The 19,597-nt window shown below is 42.7% G+C and overlaps 1 protein-coding gene across 1 annotated transcript in view; it reads left to right on the top strand.

Annotated features, from left to right (window-relative positions):
• Positions 1 to 19,597, top strand: part of LOC128298592 (amyloid-beta-like protein) — a 73,207-nt gene that overhangs the window by 35,873 nt on the left and 17,737 nt on the right. Inside the window, exon 4 of the mRNA XM_053034361.1 lies at positions 2,070 to 2,291. Within this exon, the coding sequence (XP_052890321.1) occupies positions 2,070 to 2,291 (222 nt within the window). The remainder of the gene's footprint in view (positions 1 to 2,069; positions 2,292 to 19,597) is intronic.

Raw genomic sequence — 19,597 nt, 5'->3', positions numbered from 1 at the left:
GGTACGTTTGCTTTGCCAATTGTCACTCGGGCGTTATCGGTCGTTGAGCTGGGACTGGGCGAGGATAAAGGTTGCCTCGGAACGTTGCACATGAGCGAAGTAAAAAAAACCAAAGGACACACGCACGCACACAGGGGTCGCCCCCACTAGTATGGGAAGTAGACTAATTGGAAATCATAAACTGTGCCCATAAACGCATTAGTGAGTTAATTTGCGCACAGTTTGATGGGTATGAAAAATTCTATCGCTCACAAATGACCGATACGCGATAAAGCACTTGTGTGCTCGTTAGTCGATGTGTTATGAGATGCGCGAGGTGCGTGTAAGCCCCTTACAGGCGGTACGATTTGAAGCTTTAATGTGGCCAACAGCACGCAATGGACGGTTTTGCGTAATGGAGCGAATGCATAATTGGCTTTTAAACGAAACGCGAATGAATAAAGCATACGAAAGATACGGGCAGAATAATAGAAACCGTTCACTCTTTGGTGCAGCATCGCCGTATGGTGGTTTATCTTCCTTTGCTTTCGTTGAAATAGTGGCAATAATGCTCAAAGCTCAAAGTTGTGCGCTACGTACCACTGGCTGCAGCGACACACTTCACTTGCGGTCCATTTATCGAACAAATCCCAGTGCTCCGGTGGTCGGGAACCGGTTGGTGATCGACAGATTCAGCCACATCGTGCGCCGCGAACTAGCCGAGATTGTTGTTCTTTGATGGTGACGGTCGAAAGCTAACGGCACGGTTAAAGCTGGTGTGATTCTTTCCCCTTTTTGGACATTCCGAACGTTAGAACGAGTGTGACCCGTTCGCAGCCGACAGTGTCGTAGATTTTGGGGGTAATGAATTGACATGAAAGTATCATGTCGTGTTGATTGTCGAACGGCTGAGCTGATCGAATCCCGCCCAGTGCTGTGACTGTTATGTGAAGTGGCTTTTGAATTTATTTACTTTTTTTTTATTTCTACATCCAATTTAAAGGATGGATGCTGAGAGTATTATTTAAGTATGCATTATTAAATGGACTAATTTCGAATGGTGATAGCGTTGTGCTTAACGAATCTTTTAGGACGAGTCTACTCTTAAAAGCTTCATCAACCCTCAAAGATTTCTAAGAGTCAAAGATTCGTGACTCATGATTCGCTATAGATTTATGGAGCTTAAAGAAAGGTTTACAACCTCTGTTTTTATATTAATTGTACATTCTGTGTTTATGAATCTTTGAGGATTCATAAAACTTTGGAATAAATATTCAAATGCATTGATTTAGTTCAGAGATTTATTAAAATTCTGTAATTTCAATCCGATTTAACTGAAGATTAAAAAAGATGTACATACATCACAATCATCTTACAAGTTTGCATTAAAGTTTGCTACTCTCATCACCATGACGACCGACGCTTAGTGAGGAAAGTCGGACTTTCAGCTGTTCCTTTTGGGTGATTTCTTGCTACTCAGATGCGATAGGATTAGACAAACACTTTCGTACAATAAATATCACGTTGCCTAAGCCTTTCTTTGTCCTTTGGGTCCTTTACACTTGACCTTTTCTCGAGAAGGGAAAAGGTAATAAAAAAGCCATATGTGCTGTAAAACGTGAATGCGAAATACATCGCAATGTATAATTTATTTACTTCGGTGAAGAGCATTTAGTTTTAACCATCAAGCGCTCTTATTCGACTGTTTCCGTAATGATTATTACACGTTAGCTGATAATGTTATCATACCATAAGGTGAAGCATAAAACGGTTTGTCCCATATCGGTAGAAAACTCGTTAAAAAAATTATACAAGATCACTTCGAGTAATTAAACAATTCTATTCTATGCTGTGTAATGACTGTTTTTAATTATTTTTTTATTATTTTTATCCTAATTTCTATGTTTGAAAAATAAAAACCCACCCTTACCAATAACTTAAACATCAAACTGCTCGTTTTTTCCCCAAAAACCTTATGTAGAATTTGCTTGACCTACATTAACGGAGAGAATGCCACTCGATCAAACAATATCGCACGTTCACGACAAAAAAGTATTATTATTTGCTCTTTCCACTCGACTCTTCCACAGAGGGACCGTTCCAGTCGGATGCGCTGCTCGTACCGGAAGGTTGCCTGTTCGATCACATCCACAACGCATCCCGCTGCTGGCCCTTCGTCAGGTGGAACCAAACCGGTGCTGCCGCCTGCCAGGATCGCAACATGCAGATGCGTAGCTTTGCCATGCTGCTGCCCTGCGGCATATCGCTCTTCTCCGGCGTTGAATTCGTCTGCTGTCCGAAGCACTTCAAAGGTAGGTGATGAATACCGCGATCGCTCCCAATCACATCCAACGCCATTCCGCTCCGGTTCGAACGATTGGCCCAAGCTCAAGTGGGTGAGCAAATTTCTGCTACCTTCATCATTTGCTTGGAGAGCTCTTTACGCTCGCCGGGACACAATTTAAGGGGTGCCAATCAGTGGCAGTGAGTGGAGACGAAATAAAAAAAAAGGGTCAGTTGCGAAACACGGGTTGCGGGATCGCCCCGGGGATTTGATTGTTTCGCACTGTGCGCGATAAAGCAAAAGCGCGACCCAATGATGATACTGACCAGCGATAGCAAAGAGAAACAAAAGCTACATTCACTTCCCGAGCGCGGAAGCATTGCGCGATGCGCGAACACGCGTTCCGGAAATTATTTCCGCAAGCCATTTGCCGACACGTACCGTGGACGCGCTATCACAAAAATCACAGATGAATGCGACACAGCGACACGGTGAATTGGCGACTCCATCTTTTTCGCTTTGTCTCGATGTGTTATCGATAGATAAAACAAAATTGGGCACGAGCGCGCAAGAGAACGTAGATGAAAAATCGTACTTGTTGGCGTTCCGGAAGGAAACATTTTTCAGCACGAAAAAAAGGTTGACTGTTTCGTACCGCCTAGTTGAGGCGAAAATATGAATTATATGACTCGACAAAACCGGGACAACAATGTCGGAGAGTTCACCCGTTAAAGTTGCTAGGTTTCGCGCCAGCCAATAGCGTCCTGCCTAGCTGGTGAACGTAAAACAAATGGCCTTTTTTCGGAAAAGCTTTCCTTCCGGGGTTGCGCGATGCTGTCCACCACCACCGAGTGAAAAATAGCTTTCATGCTAACACAATGATAAAAGAGTTAGAAACATAAAACAGAGTAGCGTAGTGGCATAATAATGACACTGTTCGACAAACAAACCAACGAACGAAAAAAAAAAAACATACTGAAATGGACACTGAAAGTAAGCAGAAATGAACCAATACCTCGTACATACCCTCACAAACACACGCGCACACACACACCCCGGCAACCGAACCGGGCCACGAACAACAAACAAAACGGCCAAACTTCATCGCATGACCTCCTCCAGCCACAGCTCACCCGTGATGTAGTGTTTCTTCTACAAAAAAAAAGGAAAAGGGGACGAAAAAAAACCATCCCCACCCCTGGATCCCTGGAGCCCTGGATTGTCTTTTAAAAGTTTTCCGAGTGCATCAAATTTGCATAATATTACCCTTCTCGCATCGCGTCATCTTTCAATCTTGTGCCCCGGAGAAACGGTAGAGCGGTCCGAGCCCGACAGCAAAATGGGTGTGGTTCATCCAACGCAACCTTTCACCCGATGTGCCACTGCTCCTCGGGTGGTAAAAGGACATGTGAGATAGTTGAACGGATGAAAGCTGCGCCTTGATGCTGCCCTATCCTGCTGCTGGGGCGTGTGCAAAGCTTTTCCGAAACCACACTCACACACAGCCACACGTGTACATTTTCCATGTCCATGCCCTTTACAATGAAGACATGCATAAATGCACGTTGATGCTGTGACGCGAGTAAACCGTCACGACACCTCCGGGATACCCAGTTCTCAGTTCTCTTTCCCAGAGGGAGGGAAAAATGAGCCAAAAGTCCCTTTTTTTTGTTTTTCAACTCGTTCGCCGCACCTCCGTGCCACACAAAGCCACATGGACCGGAACAAAAACGATTACGCACACAAACGATGCAAAATAGCTGTTTGGATGCTGTTTGCCTACCGTACCGGGCTACGGTCGACCCCGGTTCGGTTCGGTGACGGTCGGGTTCGGGTACAATTTAAATGTTATTATTATGCAAATAAATCTCCGAAAAATCTGTTCCTCTTCCCGAAGCAGCGCTGGTGCAAGCTGCACAGCCCGTTTCGGGTAGCTTCCCGGGCCCCTTTTTCTTGCCGGAAGCTCGAAAGGTTTCAGCGCGATGCGAATGTGGGCAAAAGCGGGTACAAACGAGTTTAAGCAGTGTTAATCACACACTCCACACCCTTAAGATCGTGGCCCCCATTTCTTATCGTGGTGTGATCCGGTAGCACCGGGTCCACCGAATGCCGGCGTGTATAAAGCTTCCGGTGGTGCCAGTCCTGACGGCAAGCGTCCCGATTATTGAGTTGATTATCCACTCCGTCCTGAAGCGAAATGTTTGTGTCTGTTTTTTGTTGTTGCTGCTAGGTCTAGTAGAGACACGCTTGTGCGCTGAAACGATCTAATTTTACCGAATGTGTTAGCTGAACGGTTGCTACCGAAGACGGTTGTTTAATCTACGCGTTGAAAGTTCCATGTAGCTGGTGATGTAGGTGCCTCCATTTACACACTTTCGGTTGCATCTCATTCTAATGCTTCTAATGTACAATTGACTTCTGTTGCGATATGAAACTTAATTTGCCTAATTTAACTTCATAATGAGAGTACAAAATGTTATTATATGTTTATTTAATCTGGTTTTTTACTATGTTTACACCGTTGAGTATTCTTTTCCACCGCTATTTGCTAAATATAAATGAGAAGATGTGAGGCAGGTCGGTAGTGTATGTGGTACCGATCTTCACTCAACGGGACCGGCCCAAAATCCTATACGGATCAATCTCCGGTAAGCAAAACTGAATATCCAGCTTTACGTAATATAAGTCAAGAAAAGCCAGAAATGGCAGGTCTTAGGCAGACCTCTTGTGATTATTGTACCGATAAAAAAGATAGTGAAATCTGCAAATCTGTATACAACATAATGTCTGTGTGCTCCAAAAATGGAAACTTTTAAACCGAATAACTTGTTTCTATAGAGTAACATCTTATGCAGTATGTGTTATCATTTCAAAGGAATGCAAATAATCTGAAAGGTGGTAATATGAACTGAGCCTAAGAGACGTCGAATGTCATTTGTTCACTAGTGAGCAACTATTCAAATGGCGAAAACTATAGAGGTTTAAAAAATCGGTCCATTAAAATAATCCAAACCACATCATTGACAACCGGGCTAGAAATTTACTTGTATTTGGTGAGACCTGCAGGATGTAGTCTATTATCAGCTTTATCAGGAACATTGCGAGAAATAAATTGTGGCTGGATTAAAGAAATACGTTGCGTCCGTGGCAAAGAACGGTAAAGTTATTCTACAGCATGACAATGCTTTTGCCATATGTTGCGGCTCCTGTAAAATTGTACCGGAAACTGAAGAAACTTTCAAATCCTACTAGATCGACTGTATAACATGGAGATGGTTTCTGCAGATTACTCTCTGGTTCGGCAGACAGAACGTGCTATAAGTAGGTAGTCTCTAAACTATTATAAGGAAATGAAAAGCTCAATCAGTTGGTGGAAAACGAAAAAACAGCCGTCCATTTTTCCTCCATAAATTCCATAAATTACATGAGAGATGGACAAAACTAGAAGAACATATTGGGAAATATTTTGAATCCTCTTATAACCAGCTGTTACTGTTGCAAACTTTCGGATTTTGTCTGTAAAATCTTTAACAGCGTCGATTACGGTGAGAGACGTTCAAAATTTATTACTGCGTTTTTACTAGTCAGTAACAGGAAAAGGGCTCGATCCTCGAAATGCAACCCTTTTTATCCACACTGACGGTGGCGCCCTCTTCCGTCATTCGTTCCGAACTTCGATTCACTAAAATCAAAAACTTTGACAGTTACCACAAAGGCAACAATTATCGATTAAAATCCTGGTGAACATATTTATGCTTCTAAAACAAAATACGAAAAATTCATATAATTTGCCCCCTTAATATTTCATAATAAATTTGTTTACCAAGTAGGCTTGTTGTGTGCTCCCGATTTCACACGATAGGACCGGTCCAAAATCCCACGCAGATCAACCCCCGCATGAGACTATCCAACTGCGAGTAAATAAAAGTTTAAGAAGGTCAGACATGAATTGACCTCTTGTTCTTTGTTCTGTCGCTGAAAACGAGGCTGAAGCTTAATAAAAATGACTTTTGCACCATTCATATTAATATTGGATTGTGTCGGCACATAAACCTCAATAACTTACAAAGGTAGTCGTTGCGCGAGCAATACCTTACCGGGAGAACAGCCTGTACAGTTATGAGATTTAACACGCTCCTGCTTTTTTCCTTACAATCTCCTTAAATTCAGTCTCCCTGAAAAGGATAAGTAATAGCCCTTTCAAAAACTCATTAACTCACCGTGTAACTGAACACCAAACGCGGCGCGTTCTTCCTTCCGTTGGGTTTAGCGTGGAATGAAATCGTGCGGTTCAAAATTTAGTGTCTCGCGCGGCAGAATCGCTGGATGCTGCTGGTCTCGTGTATATCCCCGTGCCGAGTATCCCTTCATTAACCTTCTCATTGGTGGCAAGCTAGTAAATAGTTGGATGATTAAATTTCTTCCCAACTTGTAGCCCAAAATCATAGCGCCATAATAGCGCTATTGTTTAAGGCGAAGGGATTTCGAACATCAGGACTGGAAGCTAGTGAATAGGGCAAAGAAGGTTGGTTCATCGAAAATTAAAACATTGATCGTAAGCTGAAACAGCAGAATTCGAAGTTAAGAAAACTTTCCGTTTGCCGTACCGCTCGTAAAACCAACGCATGAAAGTTAGCAAACGGATTTGCACCTAGTGCTAATAAGAATACGGGGATGAGTCATAGTTTGCTTTTTCCATTGCAATCAGTCGATAGTTTTATCCCGCGTCATACTTTCCATCCCGGCTGCCGACCTGACCAAACCGCCCGGAACGAAAAAACCACAGAAACCAAAAGCCGGAGGGCAGATGCCACTGTTTAATTGCTCGTAATTTTCGAATCGAAAGCATCATTAATTTTATCGGAAATCTGTTTTCTTTCCTTGCACCCACCACACCGGGGAACTGGCTCGGGGAACAGGCGACATTGGTAGAGACATTCTGCTCGCCGTCAACTTTTTGGGAGTTGAGACTCCTGAAGCAATCGTTGGTCCTTGTTTGGTTGGAGAGATTCTCTGGGGAGTTTCAAGCGCTTCCCAGCCGCTTGGCAAAAGCCAATGTCATGTGCACGCGGTGGCCGCACCCCAAGCACTTCAGCTTTACGGTGTGCCACCCTGCTGCTATACAGCTCCCCAGTCTCACGCTCGTTAAATCGGCAACGCAGAGCGATAAATTGTGCCCCGTAGTAGTGGTAGTAGCACCAGTGTCCCGCTGAGCAATTAATTCTGGCTGACAGCAATTTCCCCATCTTCCCCGGGACGCTATAGTCGAACATTCGGTCCACCGTAACCGGATCGCACCGAACAGTGGAAGGGCAAAGAGGGGCGCTAGCACAACACAAGCGAGAAGAGATGAGAGTTGATGACCGACGAAATCAGGACGATGCTGGGGTCTTGTGGTGTGTTTGCCGTAGCGACCGAGATTTACACGCGCAGTGTTTTTTTTGCTGCAAAATGAACGATGCACTCATTAGTAGCCGGGCGGTAAAGTTGCAACCATACCGAAAACGGGAGAAACGCAACACGGGATAACTATTCCCAAACAGCTACATGATTAGCGATATGGCAAACCTGTTTTCAGACCAGACCAGACCGTCCCAGAGTCGGCTCAATCATTTATCATTTAGCGCCTTGTTGTAGTTGATGCTTATTGATCTGTTGTTGTGCTGGCTTCTACGGCCAATAGTAATACAAACTTCTAATCGCTCGCTCGCACATACTACAGTCACAGCAGCTGTACTGCTTACATTATTTGTAGGCGTAATCATGGCTCTACGACATCGATTTCCACTATTTCACTGACCAATTGCACACTCCCGACTAACCGAAGAAGCGAAGCTGCTTGCAACAAGCCTTTTCAATGCATATTTAATATTTTCATCACATGTCACACTCACTTCCGCGAAAGCTTGGAAGCTCAGCGTGAATAATGTAGCGGGAAATCGCATGTACACAGGGTGGATCAATCGAAAGCTACCGCGCGAAAGTCACAGTCCCATGATCAAGTTGGCCAGTTGGAGCAGTGGGATGCAAGCGTGTAATGATTGTTTTTTTGCTAAAATGACCCAAAGGTAGATTTTGGACATAAACACTCGCCAAACACAAGGTTGTACTTTTATAATCCGGTTTTGACACACGAGTTGAGTGGGGATGAAAAAGTTCCTGTAGACAAAAACATGGAACATTGTGATGAGTGCCTGAAAGAACAAGAACTTTCCAGCGACCTCATTGCAAGCTTCAGATGTATTTTGTAACATGCTTTGTCATTATGACAAAGCCATTCCAAATAAAAAAATATCTCAGATAAAATCTTTTAATACTTTTGACACATACACTCACACCTGCTGAGAGGTGATGAGAATCATGACAGCATCCAGAAGTACTGGGCGCCTCCATGAGGTGAGATGAGCATAAATAGAATGAGTAAAGAAAGTCTCATAGAAGTAAAAAAGCTCATTGAAGCAATAATACCATTTCAAAGTTTTTTCTTAGGAAAGGTTATTTATTTTACATGGTTTTATACTCTCTGAAACGTCACGCACAGTCCGTGTGAAAACAAAACTATTTCAAACAAAAACACAATCTAAATAAAGCACCAAACCACCTTACAAAAGCTTTCAAGCTATCAACCCTAGCTACGTCGTTAATCATGCCAACAAATCAGTCTCATGACTTCTGCCTCGATTAAAGTCGGACAGGTCGTTTTTTGTCGAACATGCTTTTGTCCTCTAAATGTCAGATAATAAAGCTGAGTTTCATAGAATCCACGCAAGGGAAGAAACCTCAACACCCGCTTTAACGTTACCCACCCACACTGACACGGCAATCAGTGCCACATGTCGAACCGGTACGAGTGTGATGGCTGTCAGTAATTCCCTCTACATTCTTCAGGCCGCAGAAAGCCACCAGCTCAAATTGAAATGGGTTAGATTTGCCATTCTACACACACACACACACACACAGACATACAGAGCTGACTACCAGCACCAACAAATTCTCGCCACCGCACGGGGGAGGCTTAAGGTTTAGGTTCGAAGCGATTCAAAAGACAACCTACCACTACGTTGCCGAAAAGTGAAGAACAGTTGAAGAGTGTTTTCAATCAAATCATGCTGTATTACATCAGTTGCAGGAATTTGATAAAACGGAGAAATGGAGCCTCCGTTCCTCCCCTTCCCGCGTATCGTATCGACCCATCTCAGATCACGTCCTGATTTCCGACCCGGTTTTGTTCACTGTTAAGTTTCACCCATTCCGCTTGCTAACTCAACTACCGGGTGATGGGATAAGAGCCTCAATCAAATCTAGGCATCCAACAATGGGAATGAAACATGGAACGACACGAGTACTGTGTGCGTCGTTTTGTGATACATGGGCTTTAGCGTAGATGCTTACTTAGTTTCTACGACGGCAACATTATTGCCACCATACCTACAGAATGAAGCTGTATAGAATATGTTACATCAGCTAGCAAAAGATTTGTATTGCTAGTTTGGTAAAATGGCCACAGTGGGACTGGGTACAGCACATACATTCGCTAACTTCGCTAACACCGCTTTTATTATAATTTTATACTTATGTTTTTTATTAATAATAAATATTAGGCAAAACACATGCAATAACAACTGTTTTATAAGCGTTCCAAAAATGTTTAAAATGACATTTCGAGGCTACTTGTATGAAATAAATGAATTTTATGAACAATGTAAAATTTCAACAGGTGTGGCACTTGGATATGTCAAGGGCAATAAGATAGAAAATACCAACACACTGTCATTAAGAGAACTATAATTTAAACCAAACCAACACATTTTCGGGGCCAAATCCGTTTCTAATTACGCACCATTCTGCCACAATGGCACAGGGCCTAACAAACGGAGCTTTTTGACAGCTTCACTTTAAAGAAAAATGGGTGGCACTCTTGCCCCAAACAGTGTTGGTTCTTTTGCCCCCATAGGTATGTTTTTTGTTTATTACTTTCCGTGAAAAAATGTTTGTTTATTTTTTCGGCAGACCCCACGAATCAATTTCTCTGTTTTACGGACTTTTCTTTATGGGAAAATATACATTTTATTTAAATTCGGTGTACTACAGCTTGTCATAGTAACGAACCTGTCAGTATTCCCATTTTAGCATTTATTTATTTATTTCATCCAAAATAATGGCTGTTCACGTGTTATCAGCATTTTAGCATTTAATAAAATATCTGTTGAAAAAATCCTAGACGGCTCACTTGCCCCTATGGCACACCCCAAAGTCTGATAAATTTGAAGCCCTTATGTGTATTGTGGAGCTGCAAGATTACTCATTTCAATATAAAATTATTTTTTTCTTAGTTGAAAAAAAAACCATCATGATACAAATCATTGTAAAAAGACAATAAATTAAAGAAATGTAGCAACGTTTACTGATTTTCTGTCAGTAGTAAACTTTCCCTTCCACTGCCAAGAATAATGAAGAAAGAATCAAAAAGGCTAAAAGTGTAGCAAAACTGATAAAACAAATACTTACTTCGTTACAGAACTTGTAAAATGTAGTCTTCAAGCGCAGAAACTTCAAATAAACAACTTCAGAAAACATCATAAATCCCTTAATTAGGAGTTTTAAAGCAAATTAATGTTAATTTTACGTTGTTCGGTGGCCGTCACTGCTGTGGTAGCACCAACAGCGCGTACACACAAGTGTGCGGGGGTTTTGAGCCTTCACTAATTTGGCTAAAAGTTATTTTTGCAAGTTTTGCTGCTATCGCCCAAACAACAACAAAAAAAAATACACAAGGGCGCAAAACCCCCGCTAGCACTATTAATCAGCTTGTGAACGTAAAACTTATCCCCGTATTTGCAGCATGTTCTTTCATGTCTGTTTACGTTTCTCACTTGTGAGCATGGTGTTGGCTTTGGGTACAGTTTTGAAAACTGAATGTAATACTTTTTTTTCGAATGTTTAAATATTTGTTAAAAGATTTCAACCTTGATAATTTACAAACTAAAAGACAATCAAATGAAAATTACATTACGAACAATTACAAATAAAAATCGCAAATCAAAACGATTAAATAGTTCATGGGAATACAAAATCAAACAATGACACAACACAGATACACAGGGAAAACGGAGCCCCTGACGATACGATTTGTCTGGGATTCGTATTTCAGTAACAGTCAATAAACACGCACGTCATCGTGCTACAAATAAATTCTTACAAATGGCCTCAGTGTTAAGTCAAGAGCTCCAATGAGATTGCCAATTTTTGCTGTATATTGCTTATGTGCTTTATGAAGAGCTTAGCTTTGCTGCGTCATTTTACTAAATTTCTCTCAGCCGAAAAAAAACACACACATCGTTCTGGGGAAAGTGAATTGTTGTGTTGTATTTCGAAGCATCAAAGTAGGCTAGAATCGTTTCACCTATCGATAAATTTTACTCATCTTCCCAAATATGGCATGATAAAGATACCATCGTTTCCATATTGTAGAAAACACTCCCCCAACACATTCAATGGAAAACGTTTTCGCTGCACCGTGCCAATCCATTTCCGCTCGGTAAAGCTTTTTGGCCTGTATGGGAAAGTTGAACCGACAGCAAAATGGCTGACTGACGGAAGGAAAGTCTGACCCTCCCCCTCTAGAAAGCCTCGCTTGCTAAATGCCGACCGTTTTGTTTGGTTGATTTTGGTGGTTTTTGGAGGCAAAATTTTGGGGCGGTGGAGATTGGGCGGGAATGCTCGCCCAATGCTTGAAGCCAGGCGTTTGCTAAATGGTATGGAAGCTTTCATTTTTGTTTTACCAACAAAGCACGCCATCGCGTACACCATCGCAGCTAACCGAAGAAGCGAGGACAACCGTAGGAAGCAAAGTTAATATTGTTAATGATGAAGCTCTCCATCGTGTGCCCATGTACTGCGGGGATTCGGAAGCAAATTTTCCTTTCCTTCCGTGCCGAGGGGAAGGGTGGGACATGAAGAAGGAAAATGATCCGCCCGAAGGAAATGGGAGGCGAGCTACGCTTAATTAGACAGACGCCATCCAAAAACGGCACCGAAAAACCTCATCCCCTAGAATCCGGCCGCCCGGTTTTCCTGCTGCGCGCAAGTGGCGGTTTTTCGTTCGGCAGCCAAGCCTGCGAAAGATGAAAGTAAGCCAACCATCATGGAACGCGGGAAGGTGACGTCTGCCACGCCAGCGCCAGGATATCGTGGTTTTCCGCGCTGCCGGGGCGGCTTCTAGCCACCGACGGAGACGCCCGGAAGAAAACGTCACTTTTTAACTATTGAATTAACTTCCGCGGATGGATGTTTGCCGCGAGCGCGTGCGAATGTAAGTAGCCCGTTGTCTATGGTAATGGTGGAATAAAAGCGCCATTTTGATGAAATCATTTTCACAAATTGCTTCCGACGAAGTTATGAAACAGGCGTCGTCATCGACGTCTAGCCCCGGCGCGTTTGAAATGTTGGCGAAAGCGTAGAACAAACAGTCGTGCGACACCAGCGGCAAAAGACGGCCAACCATCAGCTTGACGATCTTCGCCCAACGTGGAGGGGGGGGAAAGATATGCGCTCTATAAAAAGATCCTTTTATGCGAAGCGCTTCGTGTGATGTCGAGCTGGCGAATGGGAATGTCGATGAAAGAGCGTATAATTGTATCATTTGCATGGTGTTTTGTATCTTGTTAGTGTTTTCCACTTGCCATATCTTTTCTGAATGAAGAAGAAACTCAAACTTTCGGATAACAAAAAATAAATACAACAGTAGTTGTCCTTTCGTGTGAACTGTATTAGGTGAAAACCCAAGGTGGAATTTCAGGAGCAAAAGGATAACGCGTCCGTTCGTTACGTTCACTACATGCTTTCTTACTTTTATTTCCCTGCATGTTTGACATTCAATTCGATTCCCAAGTAACATTTCAAATAAACAACCTGTCACCAAATTATGCCCAGGTGGCATAACAGTAGTGTCAACGGGCCACCGGATTGTTTACTCAAGCACGTTTCGTTAAGACGTAAGCCTTGAGAAAAAAAAGATAATTAATTTAATTTATTACAAACAATAATCATCCGTTCATTAAATGTTACACTCGAATATATTATCGGAAAAAAGTGTTCAAAGCTTCAACATACGACCGCACCTTCCTCGCTATGCAAAAGGACGAAAATGGGCTTCGTTTCAAGATGATGAAAGTATAAATTTCGGTACACCACATTCGTTTGGCTGCAAATGTTCTGCACCGGACTAATCGGTTGGCATGAATTAATGATATAAATTACGTCCATCTTTCGCAACCAGCGTCCATCCGGCGACCTCCGGTGCATCGCAATTCGTCATTCAAATGCCTGCGATGCAACCCGCACACATACACACACACGCCAATGGAGCGGCCATAGAAAAATGGTACTGATCTGATGGGCACATATCCACGAAGATGTCATCGCATGACATCAAACCAAGGAACCCGGACAGGCGCGCAGCGCTAAACGAGCTGTATCATTGCAGCGGAGAAGCACCGTTTGCGGGTTCGGTGCGGCTTAACGGGTGTCCTTGTTCGCTTTCCAAAACCGTGCACTTCATGCTGATGCCGTTGAAGGCATAAATAGCATCAATCACTCTCCGCCGCACCATCGAGAGATGAATTGTGCGGGACAGGTTGCTGGGACCAACCGAACGGGTTGCTGTGGCAACGGTATACAACTGAAAAGCGTTGCATGTGATCGCCGACATGTCAGGTTTTGGGCAGGGGCTTTCATCACCATCCACCGCGGCACCACACACACACACACACATATCGCCACTCATAAACGCACCGACGCTACATCCGATCATGTCCTCGGTGAACCGGAATGGGGTCAACTCAGTGAGGCAGGACAAAGCCGGTCCATGCACAGCAGGTTGATACACTGATGCACTGCACCAGAGGGTAACACGTGCAGCTACAGAGCAGCCCACATCGTCCTTCGGAAGCGGTTCAGTTGGGGGCTGAGCGCTGACAAACAGCGCTCGCCCCTGAGCGAATGTGCGGGAACAGCTAGTGTCCCCGTGTTTCTGTTGCGTCAACAGCTGTGCTAGTGCATCACAGCACGGCAGCCCGACCTGCCAGAGCATCGTTGCAAATGGCTATCCATTGCCCACTCGAACAACGAGCGACGTATCGCTTCTGTGCCGCTTCCCTCGGAGCAAACCGCCGAACATTTTCCTGGTTCCTGGTTCACGTCCGGCTACTGTCGCCATCAGTTGACGTGGAATGATTAATTCGAATGCAAAATGGAACATAATTGCACATTGAATGTGTCATCAGCAAACACTGCCCCGGGACCACACACACACACACACACACCGGAGACGGTCAACCGAGGAAGTGACCGAACACCCGGCTATTGCTGCTCCCGGCCGGGGCGCTGTCCGGAACAGACAATGTCGACAGATCGCCACCATCCGTGTGAAAAGGCTCGAAGGATGCCGGCGGAAATAAAAAAAAACACACACACACGCAAACACATGCACGGTGCTGTAGTCATCTTTGACGTGCTCTCTCTCTCTCTCTCTCTCTCTCTCTCTCTCTCTCTCTCTCTTCCTCACTCTCTTACTCACTCCAACACGCATCATGCAGTATGAATTTTAAGTTCGTTTCCGAGCATGAAAAACCAGTTTGTACGTACGTGGAGGTAAAAAGTGATTTTTCTTTTATTCGTTTGTTTGGACCACCATATTTCCACCAGCATTCACCAGTACGGGAGGTTGGGTTTTTTTTTCTCTTATTCATTTCTACATTTTTGCTTCGCTATGTTTGTTTGTGTATTCTTTTTGTTTCTCCACTCTTGGCGAACGCACGGTGCACCGACGAACGCAGAACGCTAGCCTAGTGACCAACGAACCATTTGTTCATTGTTTGGTGCACATCTGTTATCCGCGCTGGCATTTCCTGCCAGGCGGAGTTTCCGCATCTCTCCGGGGACACATTATTCGTTTGGCAGCCACATGCCACCCGGGTGACGCGAGCACCACCACGCAGGGGTACGGCAATCCAGGGAATCCGGAAAACAAAACATAAGAACTAACAAAAAGAAAAACCATGGTACGGGCAGGGTGTGCTTTGTGTGTAATTGAGATGGTCAGTGAGCATGAGAAACCTTTCCAATTTCCCCAGTCCCTCCCCATGCCACCACTACCGTGGTCAGCCATTTTTCTTTGCGAAGCTCTGCAAATGGCACATTGGGCGGTCGATTGGTCGATTAAAGCAGAAAGAGCAGGAAAATGCCCTCTACACGCATGTAGTCTGCTAAACACGTTATAACGCACTCGATTATTTGTAGTTTGTTTTATGTTTTGCAATCCCAAAAACCTTATCGATCCTTACTAGGAAAAGAGAGGATCATTTCGGCATTACCCATCGCCAACAGTCGAAATGGTTCATAGGAAAAGGACAACGTACCGGTCACTGATCGGTACAGCAATTGTTTCATTATTCTTTACTGCGCGTACGCAACACACCGTAAGCGTTTCTATTTGTGTTAAATCAACCTTTTTTTTGGGATAAATACGAGAGCGGGTTCGGCAGAGTGCCAGAATTTCAAGCTTGCATTTATCCCGCTATCCCTCGCCAGCCCCAGGCGGGTCCTGCTTTCATTTGTTTGCCATTAATTGTTTTCCAGCCGTGTTGCTGCTAGGTGATTAATTTGTGCTTTTCACTCTTCACGCCAAAGCTTTCGCGCACCATTTCCCCAACGTGTATTTCCCGCACACAAAAACGCACACACGCACAACTATATGACCCTTTTTAAATGCGACAAAATCCACCGTACAGTTCGCTTAAACGGTTTTGGTCGGCATTGTTGAATACCGACCCATGGATGGGCACATTAGTGGACGAAATGGTTTCATTTATTTCCGTTTTTCGTGTTGATGTTGTTTTCGTTTTTTGCTTCTCTTCTTTGTTTTGCCTTCTTCCGCCTGGCCATCTGGTGTGTTGTTGTGTTCATTCGTAACCCCATTTACGAAGAATTATAATGCGCAACGGTTAAGCCCCGGCTATGCATATTGAAGCGCACGATGTTAATGTAAGCCAACGGATGCGAGGGGGGGAATGTCCATTTTATGAAAGTCACAAAGTTGGTAGGACAACAACAGCCACAAAAATACAATCAAATGGACCTTCAACACTTGAATGCTCGTGGTGGAATTACCATCTGCGCCAGTGTTGTCACCGACCTTCGATTCGCTAGAAGCCCCATGCATAAACAATGGGACGGTTTCCGTTAAAAAAGGGAAACTTTGCTGCACATGTACCACACCTCCGGTCCGTGCATATAAACCGATTTTAATTATCACTTAACCGGTTTGGTATTATTTTTATGTTGATGGTCTATGTTTCCGATTCCATTACATTTGCAGCCGTATATGACGGGGGGTGAAGTGAATAATACGCAGCAGCATACCGGCAGAATGTATTTCTTTTTACATTTACATTACAGCGGCTAAACATCGGGGGGATCTTTGGCTAGCATACTGCACTTTAGTTGTATTTTTAATACAAACAAAAACAGGCAGTTGGTATCTAACGATAAATTATTATGAAAAAAGGAATGAAAACAATGAAAGATTAATACTCGTGGTAAATATAAAACCGGGTTTTGCAAGAAATGCGGATAGATATTAACATCCCGAAAAGATCGTTTTCAAATTTACTTTTTTTACAAACTACCAGGCGCCTCCATTTACTCCCGTTTCAGCTTTTTTACTTATTCTAGCTGATGTGTAATTATGGGCCAAAAATAAATGTTGAATACATTGTAGCAAGGATAATGCAGATGAAATTGCCCAAAACGAACATCTTTTTTCTCGAAACTGTGCAAACCAATTAGCAAACAATTTTAGGAACCGCCATTTGCAGTACACACGGTGCATCAGAGTAGGCTGATGGGTGAGAAAACTCATCATCATGAATTATGGAAGGCTAACCATCCGCAACCAACAACTACTACCAAAGAGAAGCAGACACACGAAAATCAAAACCAAAACCTCTGCCTCTGATGGCTTTTTTACGAAACGTTTTGCTATTCCATTGCTGCTTGTATCCATTACACAAAGCTTTTTACATGGGATCCACCACCACAAACTAGTACCGCAGCCCATGTAAGCGGTATGTCCTTCAGCTGCGCTGTAACGGTATTTGTGTCCGCAAAAATCGATCTATCGAACCGAAATGGAACAACAATTCTAGCACGCCGGGGAATATCCGTCGGAGAGCAAAAGGGGGAAACAAATAACAAAAAAAACGGGTAATGTTAGAAGAGCGTACCGTAAAGGATTCAATGGATATGTCCTTTTTCAACCACCTAACCGATGGTACTGGCATTGATGTTACTAGCCCAGGCATTGTGCTGCATATTTTAGGTCACTCTATTCAACCGTACAGTAGCTACCGCTATCAAAAGCAGGCTCTTTTCATTGAACGTATGCCTTTCCGGTATAAGCGAAAAAAAAATTATCGCATATAGTTTAGCTTCTGCTATTTTCGACACACGAACGCTAACCAGAGTGTGTTCCTTGAACTGAAAGCTCCGAGAGGGTGCTTATGAATCAGGGGTTATGTACCTCAGCTCGCCAAAAATATTTATTGAATCAAATAATTTTTACAATATTCCCACAGCAATAATCAACACTTATAGAGGTCTAGAGTTTGGAGCTCTCCTCATTTTCTATCCCGTAGACCTCATTTTATTCCCAATATGCACGGTGATATCTAAGCATTTAATCATTTTTGTACCAAGTTTTAAGCGGATTAATTTGTTTGTTTTAAAATTTTTTTTAAATTGAGCTGTGTTTTGACTATAACCGAGTCCTTAATTTAATTTATATTATGACGACAATGCCGTATTTTCAACACCGCTTGTGTTGAGCGATAATAACAAGTGTCACAAGGCATTTCCTCCTTGCGAATATAACCGAGTCCTGGTACTCCTGAAAATAACTGATGGCAACTAAAACCTAAGCATTTCGTTCAGTCATGCTTAGTTTTTTGTAACGCTTTTCGATGGTTGTCCTAATGAAGTTCATACAAACTAGCAAGAGTTTCAGGCGATTTCGATTTCTAGACGATCTGTTACATGCGCAATAGTAATTTACGCATGATTGATAAGGAATATTAATTCTTTTCAATTCATACAATCGGGTAACATATGATTTTCGACAATCGTCAGAGTCAATATCGACAAATAGTGATGAGTTGATTAGGTTTTTTTAGAAGAGTCTGGTGTAGCTACGAGTTCTCAATCCTCATAGGAAGCTAATATAGGTTCATCGATATTCTTGTTTGAAATACCGTGACAAATGGCATAGAACATGTTGTCAATAACAAATCCCTTTCTATCATAAAATCGTTAAAAAGATTATTTGTGAATTTCAACGTGTGCATAATAACCGTTGCTTGATTTCTTAGACACGTTTGTAAATCTCTTTTATTCTTTCACAAAGCACAAAGCGACGTTCTTTCGTCTGTTAACGATCACCTTCTCGTCTATTTTTCTTCTGTCACATTGCTTCAAGGTTCTTAGGTTCCCAAGGTTGCAAAAGGAACCAAGGTACCCAGCGCCTTGGTTTACCAAGGTTTACGTATTTGTTTCAAAAATATCTACACGTTCTAGTTTATAAGCGATACAGAATTGCTATTTTTTTTTCGTTTTAATACATGATCTGAGTCGTATCCTGCCACCGACAACCAAATTCTTTTCGAACAATCATACCGCCATACTTCCATATTACTACAAGCCGTGAACATTATTACTATGCCAATCTACTAAAAACCATCTCGGAAAAAACATTTACTTAAAAAACATCTCACTCAAATAACCAGTGCCACTACACTCATGGACGAAGAACGATTAATAAAACAGTAGAGAGGTGAATAAAAAATCAGGAAATAAAACAAAAATAGAGAGAGTATTGCAAAGAATGTTGCTCCCTTTTGTAAAAAATGTCCTTTGATGTGCACTTAACATCGGTGGTATTTTTTCACATTAATAAACAAACCCAAACAAACTTGATCTTTTTATGAAGCTCAATTACTTGAAAGTATCGTCAGTGGACTTTATCTGTTAACAATATGATAGAAATAGCTTAACAAATTTTTCACTCCTCTTCGAATAAGAAAGCCAAGCTGACTGATATGTTATTACTTTTCACATTAACGGTTCATCATCGAGGTTGAAAGAGCAGAATATTAAATTGAACCAAAAAAAAAACACAAAGAAAAAACATATTTATTATTACCTTTATTGCTGTAGCATGAAGATATCCATTACAAATTGCTCATTAGTAGGAAGTACGCACAGTTTTTATCCCACCAACGA

Source organism: Anopheles moucheti, chromosome 2, assembly GCF_943734755.1.
Source record: "Anopheles moucheti chromosome 2, idAnoMoucSN_F20_07, whole genome shotgun sequence".
NCBI lineage: Eukaryota > Metazoa > Arthropoda > Insecta > Diptera > Culicidae > Anopheles > Anopheles moucheti.
Note: the sequence above shows the minus strand (reverse complement) of the source record. Positions and strands in the feature narration are given on the sequence as shown.